Source organism: Aphelocoma coerulescens, chromosome 4, assembly GCF_041296385.1.
Source record: "Aphelocoma coerulescens isolate FSJ_1873_10779 chromosome 4, UR_Acoe_1.0, whole genome shotgun sequence".
In the NCBI taxonomy this organism is placed as follows: Eukaryota; Metazoa; Chordata; class Aves; order Passeriformes; family Corvidae; genus Aphelocoma; species Aphelocoma coerulescens.
In genome coordinates, this window is record NC_091017.1 from 78,587,705 (window position 1) to 78,608,204 (window position 20,500).

The following is a 20,500-nucleotide window of genomic DNA, read 5'->3' on the forward strand; positions in this document are numbered from 1 at the left end:
GTTCCCTGTGGCCATTCCAAGCACTGAAAGGGAGGAGCCAAACTCCAAAGCTCTCCCAGAGATGCAGCCAAGGGGCTCCTACCAGAGCACGTCACCACGGGATCCCTGAGGCTGGAAAAGCCTTCCAGGATCGCTGAGTCCCAGCCGTGCCCGATGCCCGGAGTGCCACCTCCAGGGCTGGGGACTCCAAACCTCCCTGGGCACTTCCAAAGCCCAACATCCATGTGCTACCCTCCACCAAGGCCATCCTACTTGAGGAGATCAGCCATGAAATCCTCTCTTTCCATCCCTATCCCGTCCCTGGGCAGAGAGGGAGGGCTCTGGCTTCCCAGGAGCAGCCCCTCGGGGGAAGGGCCGCACGGAGGCTCCGGAGCCGGCCCCGCTGCCGGGAGCGTTTGTTTAGAAATGGCCAATCTGTTACCAATTAGGGAGAGGAAATGCCGAGAGGCTGCCTTGTTAATTAAGGAACTGGCTATCAAAGGACTCATTAAGAGCTACTGAAATGGAATGGTTGTTCAAATAAATACCCATTAATCTTCACGTGCAATCAGGAACACGCTGCCAGTCCCCACCACCCCGCAGGAGCACCTCTGGCTGTCACGGAATCGTGGAATGGGTTGGGATGGGCCTGAAGGATCACCCAGGTCCACCCCTGACACCTCCCACTACCCCAGGCTGCTCCGAGCCCTGTCCCACCCGGCCTTGCACACTGCCAGGGACCCAGCCACAGCTGCCCTTCACCTGGTGGTGCCTCCTGCACTTCCCCTGGCCCAAACCAGGGGGGATGTGGCCCTGAAACGCAAACCCAGGTCCTGCTGCAGCACGGAGAAGCCTCCCACCGACCCTCCGAGGAGCCGGCGCAGCCAGAGGGGAACAGAGCCCCACGGGCTCCCAGGGCGCTCAGCACTTCCGATTTATTTTTGTTTTTCTTTGTGCTACCAACAGAATTCCTTCTCCATCCGCAACCAGCATCAGGACTGATTTAAGGATATTTAGATGTGCAAATCCAGGGACTGCAGACAGCAGAAAAGTGGGCCAAAACCTGGGAATTCTTCGGTACTAAATGTACAATTTTCTATAAACACCACGAGTTGTCCCAATAATTTCAACACCGAATTTCCTGACTTTCCCAATCCATAAGGCAGCACTGGGATGTTTTGCAGAGGATGGAAACGTGATGGGGAAATAATGAGCAATTGTTTGGTAGCACAGACCCGAGGATAATCCCAGCGGATCCTCTCTGTGTGGCCACGGATGGAGACTTCAGACCCCGCAGACCTCCCAGGGCTCAGCTCCTGCTCCAGAAGCCTCTGGATCCCCTGGCTGCCCCAAATCCCCCTAAACTGGGGGCAAATTCAGTAAATCAGCTCTGGAAATTTTTCCTGCCTTGCCCATGCCATCCTGATTTGCCTTTTTTTAAAAAAAACCCAGTTCTGCACTCACTGAAGATGGCAAAAAAACCCCAAACCATCACCCAAAACCAAGAACACTTCCCAAAACAAATGAACGATGAGTACTTGTACATTTAAAAAATATTTTTAAGAGGTTTACTTAAAAAATAAACCTTTCCTTAATTGCCCAGAAATCCATTTTCAACTGGACAAAGTGGGGCTTTTTGGAGGTTTTTTGTTGGATTTTTTTTCTGGTTTGTTTTGGGTGTTTTCAGCTTTGTTTTAGTTAAAAAAAAAAAAACCACAAAACCAAACAAAACCCCTACCAAAAAAAAGACAACCCAAAAGCTGTGGATCTGCACTCAAGATCCTGCAAATAAAAGGGTCTCTGGGACAAAGGGGTCCAAAGGAACAAGGGAGAGCCCCAAGCAAGGAGACCCCAAGCCCAACTGATGTATCTGGCTGGTTGTCAATGTCACCCCGAGCTTGGTGTCCTCCAAAGGTGTCCCCTGCAGGCTGGAGCTCAGCTGGCACCAAGCACCGCCTTGGCCACACCGCATCCACGTCCGCATCCCAAATGAACCCAGCAGGTATCAAGAAAACTCTCAGTTAATGAATTCTATTTACTCGGCTTTGCAGCAGACTCACGAAGAAGAAGAAATCCCTTTTTTGTCCCTAATGTTATTTTTTATGGCAGGAGGGCAGGAGCAGAGCAGCTCCTGGTTCCGGCTGCGGTCTGGGCTCTGTCCCTCCGCGGTGACGGGTGACCATTAACGGGCCCCGGGTCGCCGGTTCGATCCCTGGCTCTGAGGGGCTCTCCCAGGAGCTGGACACTGGAGCCACTGCGTGGATTTACGGGGCTGGAAAAAGGGGCTGGAGCCAAGTCAGGAGGTGATGTTCCCATGGGTTTGGGATCTGCTGAGGAAAAGAAAAAGGAGGGAAACCTTCCAGCCAAGGTTGGCTGGTGGGTCAGGGCTCCTGGGCACACGGGAATGGCTGCTGGAGGAAAGGACATTCCTCAGCCTTGGATCCATGGAATGCTCCCCAGCCTTAGACCAACAGGATGCTCCTCAGCCTTGGGAGCCATAGGATGGATATTCCTCAGCCTTGGAGCCATGGGATGGATGTTCCTCAGCCTTGGAGCCATAGGATGAATGTTCCTCAGCCTTGGAGCCATGGGATGGATGTTCCTCAGCCTTGGGAGCCATGGGATAGATGTTCCTCAGCCTTGGATCCATGGGATGGATGTTCCTCAGCCTTGGGAGCCATGGGATAGATGTTCCTCAGCCTCAGAGCCATGGGATGGATGTTCCTCAGCCTTGGAGCCATGGGATGCTCCTCAACCTTGGACCAATGGATGTTCCTCAGCCTTGGAGCCATGGGATGGATGTTCCTCAGCCTTGGAGCCATGGGATGGGTGCTCCTCAGCCTTGGAGCCATGGGATGGATGTTCCTCAGCCTTGGGAGCCATGGGATAGATGTTCCTCAGCCTTGGATCCATGGGATGGATGTTCCTCAGCCTTGGGAGCCATGGGATAGATGTTCCTCAGCCTCAGAGCCATGGGATGGATGTTCCTCAGCCTTGGAGCCATGGGATGCTCCTCAACCTTGGACCAATGGATGTTCCTCAGCCTTGGAGCCATGGGATGGGTGCTCCTCAGCCTTGGAGCCATGGGTACTCCTCAGCCTTGGACCCACGGGGTGCTCCTCAGCCTTGGACCCATGGGGTGCTCCTCAGCCTTGGACCCAGGGGGTGCTCCTCAACGTTGGACCCACGGGGTGCTCCTCAGCCTTGGACCCATGGGGTGCTCCTCAGCCTTGGACCCAGGGGGTGCTCCTCAGCCTTGGACCCAGGGGGTGCTCCTCAGCCTTGGACCCATGGGTACTCCTCAACCTTGGACCCATGGGGTGCTCCTCAGCCTTGGACCCACGGGGTGCTCCTCAACCTTGGACCCATGGGTACTCCTCAGCCTTGGACCCACGGGGTGCTCCTCAGCCTTGGACCCATGGGGTGCTCCTCAGCCTTGGACCCACGGGGTGCTCCTCAGCCTTGGATCCATGGGGTGCTCCTCAGCCTTGGATCCATGGAAAGCTCTGAGCCTTGGAGCTCCTGATGCCCAGACTCAGGAAAAGAGAGGCAGCGGCTGCACACACGCTTCTTTGGGAAGGCGTCTTGGATTCCGCGCACACTGGGACGTGTGGAATGGCCGACGTCACCGGCACCGTGACAACAGCGTCCCTTCCGACAGCCCCGGCACCCATCCTGCCATTCCCAGCTGATGGGACACGCACCCATGCCCCCATTTCCCAGGAATGGGAAGGGCCTCTTCTGCCCGGGATGTGCCGTTCCAGACGGGATCCCACGAACCGGAGTTGCTGCTTTGGGAGGAGGACGGGTGCTTTGGGAGGGATGAACCTTGGGCTGGGAGCAAGGCAGGCTGTGGTCACCCATGGAAGAACCCTCGGTGCCATCAGCAAATCGCCAGATTTCAACAAAGTTTCACCACTGGAGCTTTTCCTGAGTAAAACTGGGATTTTAGTCTTGACTTTGACCATCCCTATCTCAGTTCAGGAGACAACTTCCCAGCAGGAAACACCTCACATTCACCATGGAAAACCTACGGGGAGCAGCACCAATTAACCCAGTTCTAAGTGGAATTTGCCTCCTGCAAAGACCAACTCAACTGGGACACTCCAAAGAGCCGAAGGTGGAGCTGCTCCCACCAACCTGGAAGGCCCCATCCCCTGCCTGACCCAGGATCTCTCCCAAACTCCTGCGGAAGCTGAGCCTGTTTTAGTGGCTACATTCCAGAGGTGTGGAAAAAACTCCACAAAGGGCTGTCCTTTGCCAGAGGCAAACATTGCCCACCTGGATGATATTTTGGGAAAATGGGATCCAACAACAGGACCAACACACGGCAGAGCTGAGCTCCCAACAGAAGCTCAGGGACAACCGGACAAATTTAAAAAAAAAAAATAAAATAAAAGGAAAAGGGGGAAGAAAAGCAAATCCAACAATTATCCTCACCACACCAAAAATAAACCAGCCACTGCAGCCCAACACAAACCCCTGACTTTCCAATAAAAGAGGGAAAACTCTCGGCTGTGTCCGAGATGCCCAAGGTCAACAGCTGGAAGTATTTTGGCTGGAGCTGGGGGAAGCTCAAGGCAGAGGGAAATCGCACTGGGGGTGATGGTCACAACCAGCTCCCGCAGACAGCTCTGAAAGGGGCTTTTATTAAAAATATTTAATGCAGTTTTATCCAGTCTGGGGTATTTTGGGGGGGGTTCTTTAATAATTTGTGGAGTAAGCTGCTCCATGGAAAGGCTTTTCCTCCGAAGGAATCAAGAGGTCTTGGCACCATGAGAAGGCTGAGAAGCAGAAGCAAAAACACCCAACAGCAAAAGCACAACTCGAGGAGTTTGGAGCCACAGAAAATCGTGGGATTCAGGATATCAGAGGCTCTGGGATAAGAGCAGGCACAGAACACAGGGTTTGTCCCTCTGTCAGAGTCAGTAAGTCACTTCTGCTGCATTATTTCTGTTAAATAGGGAACTAAATAACCAGGAGGAAGGGCAGGGGGTGGGCAAGGGAAGCACCTCGGGATGCAGCTGCTGCAGCCGAGCACGGAGCAGCTTCTCTGAAGCCTTGAAGAGCCCCAAAGCGGGCAGAGATCTCCTCTGGAAGCTCCACGGTTTGGAGCAAAGCTGGGCAGCTGCTGGGGGGAATTGGGATATGCACATATCCAAAAATCCAAGGACACAGAAGATTTTGTGATCGCCGTCTTTTTCCTTGTTCAACATCCGAAGGCAGGGCAGGGTGGTTTTAATTAAGTGGTTTTTGGGAGTCAAGAGCATGGAAATCGTTGGGTGCAGAGCCTGGCTCACCCAGAACGAGCTGGAGCATCCGGCTGCTCTCTGGGCTCCTGGGATGCTGCAGGATCTCTCCAAGGAGCTCCACACCAGCCACGGGCGGGAAAGGTTCCTGCCAGTCCCGGCTGGGGGTGGGGCAGCACCACAGCTTGAGAAGCTCTAGGAATTACAGGCTTTATCCTTATTTGCCACTGGGTTTAACTGCAGCCACTCAAGAACCACCTGATCCCAACTCTCACGCCAGGCTGGAAGTTGAGACTGGCATCAAAATCACGGAATCCTCGAATGGTTTGGGTTGGAAAAGACCTTAAAGCTCATCCCATTCCATCCCCAGCCATGGCAGGGACACCTCCCACTGTCCCAGGCTACTCCAAGCCCCATCCAACCTGCCCTTGGGCACTGCCAGGGATCCAGGAGCAGCCACAGCTGCTCTGGGAATTCCACTCCAGGGCCTCCCCATCGGCACAGGGAAGAATTCCTTCCCAATATTCCGTGTAAATCTCCCCTCTTTCAGCTTGAAGCCAAAACGTACACAAGGAGCTTGAAGTAGCCTTCATTTTTTTGGTGCTATTCGTGTCTCCCAAGGCTCTCTCCTGGTCCCCGTGTCCAGGATCCGAGACTTTCCCAGTTCCTTGATGCAAAGCAGAGCCGTGGCCCGGCCGCGATCGGAGCGCGCGGCTCCAAACTGGAACGAGCGAGACCAAAAAAAAAAAAAAAAAAAAAAAAAAAAGAGGACATATTTCATCCTCCTCTTTTGTGGCTTTTATTTTCTTTTGTATTCGCTTTGGGAATAACATTCTTTCCATTGGGAAGAGCCTGATTTTCCATTAAATACAAAGCAGCTGCCATTTTGGAAACAAAAAGCTGATTAAATACAGATTCTTTTTTTATTTTTTCCCTCACTTATGAAGAGCAAGAACCACGTTTGTTTCTGCTGATTTATCGGGGCAAAGCTGCCAATTACGGCAGCAGGAAAACTTAAAGGCAAGGACTTGAATCGCTCCATCTTCCCGAAATCATGTTGTAATTATAATTCGATGCTGGAGAAAAGGGGAGAGATGCAGAAGTTTGGAGCGCTTGCCCTCCCTCTGGGACAGTGACCCCGGGGGTTCCTCACCCTCTGCACACACAGGGATGCTCCAGATTCCCCATTGACGCAGATCCCTGCCCGTTGGGATGCTGGGGGAAGGCTCAGCACGTTGGGGTGACGCGCGGTGCCTGGAGGAGACACAACCACTGCCCCACTGTGGGCCCAGATGTTGAACAGACTGGAAAAAAGGATGAGCTCCAAGGAAAAATCCCAACCCACCCACTCCATTGCTATTCCATGAGCCAGCAAAGCTCAGTCCAAGAGAATTTTCCAAGCAGACCCGAGTGACCAACAGAAGCAGTGTCCGAACCTTCAGCTCATTTTGTCTTTTCCCGAACACTGAATCATATCTTAAATTTCCATGTCAAAATCGAGGTGCTCGAGCTAAAAACCAGGGAGAAGATGGACGAAACAGGCAGACAGGGAAAGCTGTAGGAATTAGTGACCGGTCTGTAATTAACCCATCAGGTTCTCCTGATTTACTGCCCTTCATGAAACCCAACAAAAAACTCCAGAGGATCATGAGAATTCCACAAGGATCTGCACTTTGAAACGCTCTTCCCGCTCCTCCTATCCCATCTACCCAAGGCTGCAAGATCCAGGGAAAACATTTGTGGACAGGCACCCTGTGATGGTCACAAAATCATCTTCACCCACACTGATGGCATCAACCAGGTGGCTCCCAGCTCCAAACAACGATCCCGAGCACCCGACTTTTCCGTGCACCCTCGAGTCTCCCCTGCACAGGGACCCCAAAAGATGCTGCATTTGGAGGTTTGGGCTGCTCCCATGGATGGGTTAAGGAAGGTGTGGAGAGCTTTGGAAGCTGTTCATGGATGTCCCTTTGCACATTCCCAACTTAAGAGCCTTGGAAGAGCAGCGGAGGAAACAAGAGGAAATTGCAAATCCCATGATTTCCACTCAATTTCCTAAAGGGTAAAAACACCCCAACCCAAACTTTACTCCTGGCAGGATTTTTGGAAGGTCCAGGCTGAGGCTCTGGAAGGAGAAGGCACGTTTGGATTCCGTGTGCCAGGGCTGGAATTCCGGCTGCCCAATTCCCTGTGCCACACGTTCTTTATGGACGGAGGTGCAGGCAACAGAAAGCATCCGACAGCTTCACCAATCCCAAAATTCCACACCAACCACGCTGAGGTGACTCCACAGAGGGAATGACACCTATGGAAGCATGCCCTGGTTTAAAGGATTTATGGGATTGGGCATTTTGGCTTCCATTAATTTTCCAGCTGCTGAAAGCAGACAAGGAAACCATGGAATTCCAGATAAGCCGGCTTAGCCAGACTCGAGTTTACAGAGCTGCCGGGTTAATCAGGGGTCAGCCTGCCCCATCCACAAAATCCATGGGATTTGGACACTCTGCTCCTTGTTTAAAGCACCACCAGCTCCTGTTTTGACCCCTCCATCCTAGCAAATATTTGGGATTTTGGAGACACTTGGGAAAGCCAGGAAAGGGCTGCTCCAGCCACCAGCCCATCTTCTCCCCCTCGAGTCATCCGTGTTTAAGGGAATTTGGCCCAACTTTCAGGCCAAGCCATCCCCTAAAAGACTTGGACCACCTCTGGAGTGGAAAGCCCCTGAGCCCCTGACATGGAGGATCCTGGATGCTGCTCATGCTCTGTCCATACCTGCATCCCACTTTTTCCACCTTTTAAACTTCCAGGAATAGCCACAACACCTTCCCACCGGACAAATGAAACTCTGCTAAAATTCCTCCTTTGTCCTGCTATTTTGTGCAATCCCATTTTTATTGTTCCCCCTCTTTCAGATGGACACGGACTCTTTCTGTGATTTATTCCCACCAATTAATCCCGACTACGTGGCGAACAGAAAATTAGGAAGGATGAAAGGAAAACCGGGATCTGTTGCCCTTAAGAACAAACCCAACTAAGAGCAGGCTGGCAAAGCCCCTCCATATAAAGGGATTACTCCATCCCTGACCCTTTCCAGGGGACCTCCAGGTATTATTTTCCATTGATTTACCTTAATGAAAGTAATGCCCCCCTCTCCATAGGAAGCTGACTCCAGAGCTGTCTAGGCACTGGATCCAATTAAAGGAATAAATACATCTGGCTTCTAAACGGCTCCAAGTCTGGAAAAGCCAGAGGGAAAAGGGCTTTTTGCATCTCTCCCTCTTGGGCTACGCCCTGAGGACACCACGGAGGATGGTTGACATCCAACACCGCTCCTGGAAACCCCTGGCTGCAGGGAATGCCTGGAGCATCCCGGCTGCTCCGCGGCTCCGACGCAGCTTTGATGGGAGCCGGCCTGGGATTGCTTTAACGAGGCTCCATCTCTCCAGGAGCTGGCGTTGATTTGAGGCCTCAGTGTTGACTTAGAAACCCCCCAGGTGCCTGGAGCCTGCAAATACTCCCGGCTTAGCTAGGCTCAGTTTCCAGGGAAAGGGGCGCAAGCATCCCACCGGAGCAGGGAATATCAGTCGGCATTCCCATGAAAAGCAGGGAATAAAGGCTGGAAAGCAGAAGCAGGGTCCAGGCTCTGAATGTGACAACCCCACAGAATGCCCAGGCAGGCTTGGCTCCCAGGGGCCTGGGTTTGCAGACGTGGGAATAGAGGAAACAAGGCGGCTGCAGAGCACTTTGTTTGCCGTCTATCCCTGGAAGTGCCGCGGGTTTTCCTCCCGCACATGGAACAAGCAGAGGTGACAACAATCACAGGGGGTCGCTGAACCAGAAGGAAGGTCTGAAAGGTCTCCTTGGCTTTTTTTTTTTTGGTGCTAATTGGCCAAATCCAAACAGGGAGGTGGCACAAGTCAAGAATCCATATTATTTTCTGGAGAAAACCATGGAATCACGGAATGGTTCGGGTTAGAAGGGGCCTTCAAAATGATCCAGTTCCAGCCCCTGCCATGGGCAGGGACACCTCCCACTATCCCAGGTGGCTCCAAGCCCCGTCCAGCCTGGCCTGGGACACTTCCACTCCAGTCTGAGGGAAGGCTTAGTGTCCGATCCCTCAAACCAGGAGGAACTTCCCGCTGGAATCCCCATGGGGATTTCTCTGAACAAGGAGCAAGGGGGGATTTTACGAACATCTCTTCTTTTTGGAGCAGAGTGTGAGGATCCCATCAAGCTTTCCCTAATACCAGGCATTTCCCCTAATCCCCTGCAAATTTAGGTATTCCAGGGCGATGAAAGGAGCCATTTCAATGCTCTAAAATCGACAATTTAGTCACCCCTTGGGAAGGAAATCCTTCCCATCGGCTTCTGATTTATCCCAGAATCATTTATCCTATTGATTTGAACTTGTCATCCATCTTTTCCTTTCCTCCTGGCTCACACAAAGGACCTTTTCTGGTTCAACTGCCCCCCAAGCCTGGAGGTGGGAGCAGAGCAGAGCCAAGGCGCAGGACACGGCGTCCGGTACTCACCGACATGGTAGAGTGGACATCTACCTCCCCCTACAGAGGACAACACAGGAGGTCAAGGTCAAAGGCAGAACAGAGCAAAGCAACAGGACAAAGGCAGAAAGGACTCCAAAGGTCATCAGAGGTGCCCACAACCCCCCGACGCTCCAACACGGCTCCGACAAATCAGCAAAGGATTGGAAAAGCAAAATAGGGGCTCCTGGAAGCTGCTTGGAGGAGGAGGAGGAGGAGGAGATTAAAGTACCACAAGAGCAGTTTTGGTGTCATTAAAGTGTCACAGAATCTGGGAATGGGTTGGGTTGGAAGGGACCTTAAAGAGCATCTTGATCCAAGTCCCATCCGTGGGCAGGGACACCTCCCACCACCCCAGGCTGCTCCAAGCCCCAGTGTCCAACCTGGCCTTGGGCACTGCCAGGGATCCAGGGGCAGCCCCAGCTGCTCTGGCAATTCCAGCCCAGCATTCCTTCCCAAGATCCCATCCATCCCTGCCCTCTGGCAGTGGGAAGCCATTCCCTGTGTCCTGGCCCTCCAGGCCTTGTCCCCAGTCCCTCTCCAGCTCCCCTGTCTGCTCTCCAAGTCACCATCCCTGTTCCTCAGCAATCCCACCTGCAAGAGGTGATGGATGTCAAACCCTGGGGATGACAGCTGGGATCAGCTCCAGCAGGACTTGCTCAGCTCTTCCAAGGGCCAGGGCAGTTACTTAAGCACAGTCTGGACTTGTGCAAACCCAGAGGTGACTCTGGTGCTCCTGAGATGTTTTCCTGATGGTTATTTTCCACTTGGGTCCCTCCCAGTGCGGCCGAGGCTGTGGTTGGTGCAAAGTTCACGGCATTTCGCTTCCATGCACAGGGCCTTGGCTTATAAATATTCCAGAGGGATTTGACTTTTCAAATAAAAACACAGGCAATCGTTCTCTTTGGAAAGAAAATAAACACTTGCAAAGCTCTTTCTACCAGAGCAAGAGCTGCCGGGGCCGTTCGTTTGCGAGGGGGAAGAGGTGCCAAGAGAAGGCAAAAACCATCGCGGCTCCAGCTGAAATCTGTGCCTGCCATCTGGCAAAAATAAGCAGAAAAGGGGAAAAAAAAAAAAAATAGGGAAAAAAAAATCCCCTCTGCAGAGGGTTCACACTGAAGTGCTCAACGGCAGAGGTTGGATTTGTTGGATCGCTGAAAGATTGCTTCCCCTTCCCGGGTCAGCTTCACCTCTTGACCTGCCCTGATTCCCTTCCAAAGGAGGTTATCGAGATACAAGACTAACAGAGGATTAAAGGAAACTGAAAATAAAAACAAAACACCCCCCCTTCCCCCAGCCCCGTTCCCCTCCCCCAAGAAAACATCCTTGCTTTGTTAACCTGACAGTTCAGGGGAGGTGTTGACACAACCCTCCATCTCTGAGGAGCTTAATGTCAACAAATCAGTGTGTTTGGAGTAGCCCTGTCAATGCCATTTACATTAACTTGTCCAACAAGAAATAAAAACAACAATCAGCCATCAAAGACAAAAGGCTTTTTCAGTCATTCTTTGCAAAGTCTTAGGCTGGAAATGTTCATTTTTGGAGGCCGTGGCCTTTTGCTTGCTGAAAACCAGAAACCACCTTTTTTTTTTTTCTTTTTTTTCAGGCCTAAAATACTTTTTGTACTAAATTTTTTTTTCCCCCCTTAAAAAAAAGAGGTTTTTCTTTTAAAGGAGACCCGAGGATCCCATATTAATGAGCCCCACAGCAGCGGCAGGAACCGACTCTCCCTGGTTAACGCAGGAAGAGGGCGGCCTCGGGAGCCAAATGTTAATTATGCTTTGATTCCCATCAGCGTTTTATTTGCTTGGAGACATTTTTGGGCACTTAGTGGAGCATTTTGGAATTGTGGCTCTAAACCACCATGACCATTTCATGCAGCACTGGCATGCACCAAAACCCCGGGAAGTCCTCCGTGAACTTCTCCTGCCCCCCGGCACACGCTGTCCCCACGGCACTGGTGAGGGCTCAGCGTCCCCCAGAAAACTGCAACGTGCAAATAAATTCCAGCAATTCCAAAAATCAAGTGGTTTTCATCATCTCCCACATGCCTAATCCAAAGGAAAAATTCGGAATTGCAATTCCTGCTTGAGCTCTAGAGAAAGGGTTTTGGGCTGGGTTATTTTTGCTGGGTGCCCAGAGAAATGGTGGAGGCCTCACCCCTGGAAAAATCCAAGGCTCTGGACAACTTGATCCAGCTGAAGATGTCCCCCAGAAAAGTGCAATATGCAAATAAATTCCAGAAATTCCCAGAATCAAGTGGTTTTCATAATTTCCCACAAAGCCTGCTCCAAAGGAAAAATTAGGGACTGAAATTCCTGCTCGAGGCCTAGAAAAAGTGGAGACTTTGGGCCACTCCACCAGCCAGGATTTTGGGCTGGGTTATTTTTGCTGGGTGCCCACAGAGGTGGTGGAGGCCTCACCCCTGGAAAAATCCAAGGCCCAGGCTCTGGACAACTGGATTCAGCTGAAGATGTCCAGAGTAGGTGACCTTTAAGGGGCCCTTCCAACCCAAACTATTCAATACAATCGTTCTGGAATTCCCAAGAAATACAGGAAAAGTTCAGCCTAAAGAGGGAAACACAGACCCTAATCCCAAAGCCTGGCTCAGATTCCTTTCAGCTCCTCTTCACCCCCTCTCCAGTGTTGAGTCTCAAGGATCTTCCAAGGCCACTTGACCTGCCCCAGGGCCAGCTGGAGCCGTGACCCCAGCGAGGTTTTCCTGCAGCTCTGTCGGGACAATGGGATTACTCGGCCCCGTCACGGTGCATTTCTGCAGCCTCAGGACTTTGGGCTCTGTTCTTTTCCATGACAGGGCTTTTTGGAGGTGTAATTTTAGCCCAGCAACTCCGACAAGCCCGGGCTGAGGTTCCCTGATGGGCAGTGGAGGCATCATTCCAGCTGGGACAAAGGGCAGGGGAGCAGCTCCTGCCACCGCCTCCTCTCCTGACAGGGACACGCTTCCAACCAAACTGCACCTTCCAGCACCGGGGGAACACTTTTCACTTGTCCAAAATCCCATAAATCCAACAGGAATCAGCTCTGGAAGACAGAGGCATTTCCAAACCAGACAGGAGACCGGGAATGGGTGGTGTTGCACACAGAAATGGAGATGCTCCAAGGCTGCCTCATCCCAGGATGGGGCAGAGTTCTGGAGCTCCTGGCAGTGTGGAAATCCTGGAGTTTATAGGACCAGGCTGAAAACTCATCTCACGCAAGGCAGCAGCTCCTCTCAGACCCCAAAACTATCGTGCTTTACTTCCAATCACACCTCTGATGGACTGGGATGGGTTTGGATCAGCAGCATAGGAACAGCTCCACCTTGTCCCCAGAACCCTGAATATCCTCCTGGAGTTGGAATTCACCCTTTCTGGAGATGTCCCCTCACCCCTCTTGCTCTTTCCTTCCCCACCTGATGCTCATCCCACATTTTTGGGGCTTTAACAAACACCTCCATCATTTTCTGCATCGCTTTGGACAACACCTTCACCTCCTGCACTTCAGCAGCAAAGCCCAGGAATTTCAATGTGTTCCCCAATCAGCCACTGGAAAACTCTCCTGAACCCTACAAGGATGAAAAACCTGGACACCAAAGGATCTGGAGGCCTTTGGGATGCAGCCTGGTCCTTCCTGGCTTGCTCTCACCCACCATCGCCCACAATTTGGGTGAACCAGCAGCAACGTAAGGAAAAAAACCTCAATAAATATTAAAAAAATCCCAAACCTGCAGCTCCCACAGACCTGCAGCTGCCCGAACCAGGCTGCAGCACGTTCCCAAGGTGCCTCCTCTGTCTCACCAGGCTTTGGGGAGGCTCTGGAGATCAGGGGCTGCCCAGCAAATCCGAGCTTCTCCTCAGCTGCGGCTTTTCTTACCCAGTTCTGGCAGACAAAAGGCTGCCTCCATCTGTCCTGGTGCTTTTTAGACCAATTCACGTCCTCCCAGCCTCCAAACCAACCCTGGCTGGCTCCAAAAGGAAACATTAATATTTAAGGAAGATAAATCACTCCTGGCCCACCTCATAAATCACTGTGGGCATCCCTCCCCAGCTCATCTCTGCTGCTTCATGCTCCGGTGCAGAGACCAATCTCCCTGTCAAATTCCATTACTGCCTCCTGAGTATTCCCAGCACGATGGGTGGAAGCCTCCAGGTGCTACCCCAGCCCTGTGCAGCCACAGCTCCTTTTTCAAGGAGAAATCCAGCCGTTTCCAGCACCTCCTGGCTCCAGAAGGCACCTGCCACACTGCCTGGGGACATTTGGGACAAACCTGGCCAGGGAGACGGATCAAAGTCCCTCCCGCCTCTCTGCTCAGGAGGCAGCACTTCATTTATCAGTTTATTGATCAGTTTGTCCCACTGAGAACAGAGCTGAGAAAGGAACTTCTCCACAACACAGGTGCAGAGGAGCAGGGAAGCCACTTCCAGATCCCTTTTGAATCCGTGTGAGCTCCCTCCTGCTCCCAGATCTTCCTGCTGGGATAGGGATGCCCAAAGAAACGAGCCAGGCCCGAGGCTGCACAATTTGGGGGTGCAGCACCTCCCAAAACAGCCCTGGAGGGCTGGGACCTCCTTCCAGAGGAGCATCCCAGGGCACAGACAGAGTGAAGGAAGCTGCCACATCACATCTTCCCTTCCTGTTTATTCCCAAACTCCCCAGCGTGGGGAGAGCCCCGGGCACCCAGCACCAGCAAACACATCCCAGCTTCATAAAGAAAGAAAGAAAGATCTGAAATCACTTTTAGAGCAGCCACAGAGTTGGGGGGATTTGCTGTTTCCAAATACCTGCTGATCCCAGCTCCTGCTGAGCGTGTATCCACACAGCTCAGAACAAATCCCATTTAGAGGAGGGAAAAAAGCTGTCGGAGCAACAGCGAAGCTCCCGGGTGATTGGATTTTTCCTACCAAGGAGACACCGCTCAGCCGGCTGCAAAAAGCACCATCAAGCACATTTCTGATGGCAACAGCAGCGTAAACACAGGGGGACTTTGGAGAGCAGAGAGAAGAAAGAAACATATGGTGCCTTGCAACGGAGCAACATTGGGATGGGAGGCATCAGGGACTTGACAGGCACTTGGAAATGCAGCTGTAGTTCCAGTAATGCACCCATTTTTTGGGAAAAAAAAGTCCTGGATGGCCATTAGCTGGAAGTTAAAATATCTCAAATATAGGTGGGGAGTGAATTATGATCCTGCTGGAACATGGTGGGCTGGGACAGAGCCTCAATCCCATAAAATTCAGACTTGCAAATCATTGGGAGGCTCCCCCTGAAGCCCAGCTTGTGGTGACACGTGAAACACCTGCCTTAATAAACAGAATTTGTTCCCTCATCCTTGGCAGCGCCAGGCCCCGTTTCCAGCACAGCCCATCAAGTCTGGGTTCCCCCAACACCCTGGAGCAGAAGGGAGGGAAGGGGCGGCCTGGCTCACCGGGAGGTGGGTGAAGACGGCGAAGGTGCTGCGCAGGAAGCCGATGAGATCCACCAGGTAGTCACTGGCCCTAGTGCCCGGCTCCAGAGCCATCCAGTCGTAGTCTGCCAGCTGCAGGAACTGATCGATCTTCTGGTTGAGGTTGGTGTAGATCTCCTCCTCGGCGGCATGCCGGGCGTCCTGGGAACGAGACCCAAGGTGGGATGGGGGCTCCACACCAACCAGACCCCACATGGGATGGGGGCTCCACACCACCCAGACCCCACACGGGTGGGATGGGGGCTCCACACCACCCAGACCCCACGTGGGATGGGATGGGAGCTCCACACCAACCAGACCCCACATGGGATGGGATGGGGGCTCCACACCACCCAGACCCCACACGGGATGGGATGGGATGGGGGCTCCACACCACCCAGACCCAACGTGGGATGGGGGCTCCACACCACCCAGACCCCACACGGGATGGGATGGGGGCTCCACACCACCCAGACCCCACACGGGTGGGATGAGGGCTCCACACCACCCAGACCCCACACGGGATGGGATGGGGGCTCCACACCACCCAGACCCCACATGGGATGGGATGGGGGCTCCACACCACCCAGACCCCACACGGGATGAGGGCTCCACACCACCCAGACCCCACACGGGATGGGATGGGATGGGATGGGGGCTCCACACCACCCAGACCCCACATGGGATGGGGGCTCCACACCACCCAGACCCCACACGGGATGGGATGGGGGCTCCACACCACCCAGACCCCACACGGGATGGGATGGGGGCTCCACACCACCCAGACCCCACATGGGTGGGATGAGGGCTCCACACCACCCAGACCTCACACGGGTGGGATGAGGGCTCCACACCACCCAGACCCCACATGGGTGGGATGAGGGCTCCACACCACCCAGACCCCACACGGGTGGGATGAGGGCTCCACACCACCCAGACCCCACATGGGTGGGATGAGGGCTCCACACCACCCAGACCCCACATGGGTGGGATGAGGGCTCCACACCACCCAGACCCCACACGGGTGGGATGAGGGCTCCACACCACCCAGACCCCACGTGGGATGGGATGGGGGCTCCACACCACCCAGACCCCACACGGGATGGGATGGGGGCTCCACACCACCCAGACCCCACACGGGATGGGGGCTCCACACCACCCTCCAACAGGGTGGGAGCTTCACTCAACCTTTAGACCAGGAGGTGACACAACCCCAAAGCTCGAGGAGGCAGCCACGAGGCTGCTGCAGCCTCAGGCTGGTGGGACAGGGGCCCCCAGGTTGTGGTGGGCAAGATCAGGGAGGATTCTGCCTCTGACGTGACCTGGGGACCACGAGGAGCAATCCAGAGGAGAGGGAGCAGAGATTGGCTCTGTTGGTGGGAGCCTGGTGTTCACAACACCAAGGTTGTGGTTCAGTCCTGGGTGGGAGCTGATGATCCTTGTGGGTCCCTCCAGCTCAGAATATTCCATGATTCTGAGATGGGAAAGGAACATCCCAGATGGAAACCCCACCAAACCCAGTGCAAGGCTGGGGTCCAGGAGCTTCCCTGCCAAAACAAGGGCAGGAAACTCAGCTTTAGGCGAGGATGGACTTCCCTGGGGACATGAGAGTGAGTTATCCCACGGCAAAACCTCACCAAGCCAATTCCTGCTGCTCCCACCTGTGGATCTCCACGGGACACAACTCAGACACCCCACACTCGACCCAACCAGATTCCATATAAAGCATCTGGGGGAACACTCCTGGGGTGGGATTTAAAGGCTGGGAATTCTGGGGGTTTCTGTCAGCCCTGGTTTTTAGGGGATAATGCTAAAAGGAGTGGAAAGAGAGAGAAATATAAATTCTGGAAATCTTTCTCCTGGGTGGAAGAGGAGCCTGGTGTGCACGGCCAGTTGTGTTAACACTGCACTCCAACAGCAAAGTGAGAATTCATTTAAATAACAAATAAATTATCAGGCTTTTGTTTAAAATCTCCTTAATCCTTTAGCTAATTAGGGCTGTAAATTAAGGAGAAAGCCTCCCACGATCTCGACGGCAGCAACGCTCCGAAGGACAAACCCAAAGCGATGGCGCAACCTTCCCAAAATAGGCCAGAATTATCCTTGGGCTCAGCCCAGCTGCCTCCGAGGGCTCCTGCAGCAGATCCCTCCCAGCACCCAGCCAGGCCCCTCCCGGGGGCGGAACCCCGCTCACCTTGAAGGTGGTGGTCCCGTAGAGCTTGGTCGTGTGGACGGTTTCGGGAAGGACGTTGGTGATGTTGGTGATGAACTCCTCCAGGAACTTGCAGGACTTCTCCAGATGGGTGGTGTTGATGATGATCTGCACGAGCTGGGAAGGGCAAAGAAGGGTTTCAGCGCCGGTGCTGCCGAAGCCAGGGCCGTGCCAGGTGAAGGGATGCCAGTTCCGTGGAATCCTGGCACGAAAAGCTGACACTGCAAACACCCCGAGCTTTGCTGCGGGCTCCAGTCTCTCCTCCTTTAACAACACCTAAATCCAAGATAATTTGGGGGGGAAGCGTTTCCCATGACAGCCACTGATACCACGGAAGGTGATTTTTTTTTTTGGAAGGACTTTCCTACATTGAGCCGTCACTCAGGGCTCCCGTCAGCGCCGCTCAAACACAACAGGGGCTCCCCAAAAAACTGCCAGCACCAGTCAGGAGGCTCCTGGCTGCCACTGAACCCGAAACAACTCAAACTTGAGTGACACCGAGCAGCATCACACGGGCCCTGAACAAAGGAACCACGAGGTTTGGCGCTGGGAGGTGTGGGGTGAGCAGATCCCTGCCAGCCCCCCGGGGCAGCAGAACGCCCTGGGTTGATGTCATTGAACTGCTGGAGCGTGGTGGGGCTGTCTGGAGCCACCTGCCGTGCGGGGAGGATTTGGGAACACTCCCAAATCTGAAGGGGATTGGATTAATCAGCGATCGCGAAGGTGCGGGGGCAGAAATCCTGAAGTGACACCACAAAGATCCCAGCACCCAACTGCTGCTGGTGGCATCACAAGGGGGAGGGGGACACTTTGGGAGGTTCAGCCTGGGCACTGGGAAGGAAAAGAGACATCAGGAAGGTGGTGCGGAACTGGAATGGGGTGTCCAGAGAAGCTGTGGGATGTGTGGGAGAAATGAGAAGTTGGGCGGTGAAAGCCATGGTTGACACGATCCAAGGCGGTAATTATTAATTAAACAATTAATAACTCTTTGTTTAATAGCAGCACCCAGAGGTCCCACCTATCCTGTGCACCAGGTGTAGCTTTAAAGGGATTAAAATCATCAGAAACTAGATTTTGTACAGAAAAAAAGTATGGACCACGGAAAGGAAACCCCAAATTAGGGTTTGTGCTGCAGCAATGTGCTGAAACCACTCCAACACCACCTGAAAACGAGGACTGCTCCCCCATTCCCTCACATTTCCCACTTGGATCTTCTCTGGTGCTCCCTGAAGTCCTCTGAGTTTAATTCAGATTTATAATGTTGTCCAAAATGAAGAAGGCAAAATCCACAACCAACAGCAAAAAAACCCCTTTTTTCCCCCCAATCTGAAGTTCCCCACTTTGTACAACAACGCTGAGCAGGCCCCTTGTTTTCCAAGCAAATATTTCACGGAATGCTCCAAACCAGCACCTCTAAAGGAGTCCCAAGGACCCTCCTGCCACCCTGCCCTGGAATCACACAGTCCAGGAATGCTGTGGGTGGGAAGGGATCTTAAAACTCATTTATTCCACCATGGGCAGGGACACCTCCCACTGTCCCAGGTGGATCCAAGCCCCAGTGTCCAGCCTGGCCTTGGGCACTGCCAGGGATCCAGGGGCAGCCCCAGCTGCTCTGGCAATTCCAGCCCAGCCCCTCCCCACCCTCCCAGCCAGCAATTCCTTCCCAACATCCCACCCCAAGCTCCCCTTTCCCACTGGGAAGCCATTCCCTGCCTCCTGGCCCTCCATTCCCAAGGGAAGCCAGGTCCCACCTCTGTGAGTCCAACATTTTTCCTCTTGATGACATTCTGTAAACAGTTGCTCAGGGTCCGGGTCAGCAGCAGATTTGTGGATTTTCTGATCATGTCATCGACCTCTGTGGAGCTGCAAAGTAAAATTTAAGGAGAAATTTGCAAGGTGCTCCATGGAAAGAAAATCACCGGGAATTCTCCTCATCCTCCTACCCAGCTCTCCTCTGCCTCAGCCCTGAGCATCTGTGCAGCCATCACAGGAGCTGACATTTGGTATACAGCAAAATACACCAATTCAGGCCTTTTTATCCATGTTTCAGAAGGAAAAGTGGATTAACACTTGCAAGTCCCACAGTCCTGAGCCTCCCACGCACGAGGGGCTGGTGCAGCCCAAGGAGAAACCTCCCACAGCATCAGCACAACCCAACACACAGCACTGGGGATTTGTGTGTTCAGTACAAGGGAAAAGATCTCCAGTGGGTGAAAATCCCAAATCAAATTCCCCAAAATTCCCCTCTCAGGCCTTTCTGGGCTTTTTAAACAAAATTGTAGAATCACGGAATGGTTTGGGTTGGAAAGGATCTTAAAAGGAAGCTGAAAAAATTGCAGAAGTGAATGAGGTCACAGGGAATGGGGTTAGAGGAAGCATTTCCAGCCCCAAATGATCCCTGGATTTCCACACACAGGGACTCCTCAGCACAGCACAGCTCCCATCTCCCAGAATGGCTTGGGATGGAAGAGACCTTAAATCCCACCCAGTTCCAGGGACACCTCCCACTATCCCAGGTGGATCCAAGCCCCAGTGTCCAGCCTGGCCTTGGGCACTGCCAGGGATCCAGGGGCAGCCCCAGCTGCTCTGGCAATTCCAGCCCAGCCCCTCCCCACCCTCCCAGCCAGCAATTCCTTCCCAACATCCCAGCCCAAGCTCCCCTTTCCCACTGGGAAGCCATTCCCTGCCTCCTGGCCCTCCATGCCTTGGCCCCAGTCCCTCTGCAGCTCTCCTGGAGCCCCTTTAGGCCCTGCAAGGGGCTCCCAGCTCTCCCTGGCTCCTTCCCTTCTCCAGGGGAACATTCCCAGCTCTCCCAGCCTGCCTCCAGCATTGGAACATCAAACTGGAAACTCCTGCACCCCATTCCTGCCCCTTCCCAGGGGTCTGGAATGGCAGCACCGCTGGAATTTGGGGGTTCGGCCCCGCCAAGGCACTCATGGTGCCACCTCTCCTTTCTCCAGGAGGTTTTGCCAACCCACCCTGCCAGAGGCTCCTTGGATCTGTGCTTGGCTCTGGATTAGCCCTGACAGCACCAGGAATTGTCTCCTGCAGTGAGAGGTGGGAGAGGGAATTCCCA

General features: G+C 53.4%; 1 protein-coding gene across 2 annotated transcripts in view; it reads right to left on the minus strand.

The window, feature by feature from the left end:
• The window catches only part of EXOC6B (exocyst complex component 6B), a 267,635-nt gene that overhangs the window by 86,503 nt on the left and 160,632 nt on the right, over nucleotides 1-20,500 (minus strand). For both annotated transcript variants that reach the window (XM_069014854.1, XM_069014852.1), the window contains exons 16-18: nucleotides 19,176-19,287; nucleotides 17,407-17,541; nucleotides 15,195-15,374 (exon numbers count right to left, since the gene is read on the minus strand). In XM_069014854.1, the coding sequence (XP_068870955.1) occupies nucleotides 15,195-15,374; nucleotides 17,407-17,541; nucleotides 19,176-19,287 (427 nt within the window). The remainder of the gene's footprint in view (nucleotides 1-15,194; nucleotides 15,375-17,406; nucleotides 17,542-19,175; nucleotides 19,288-20,500) is intronic.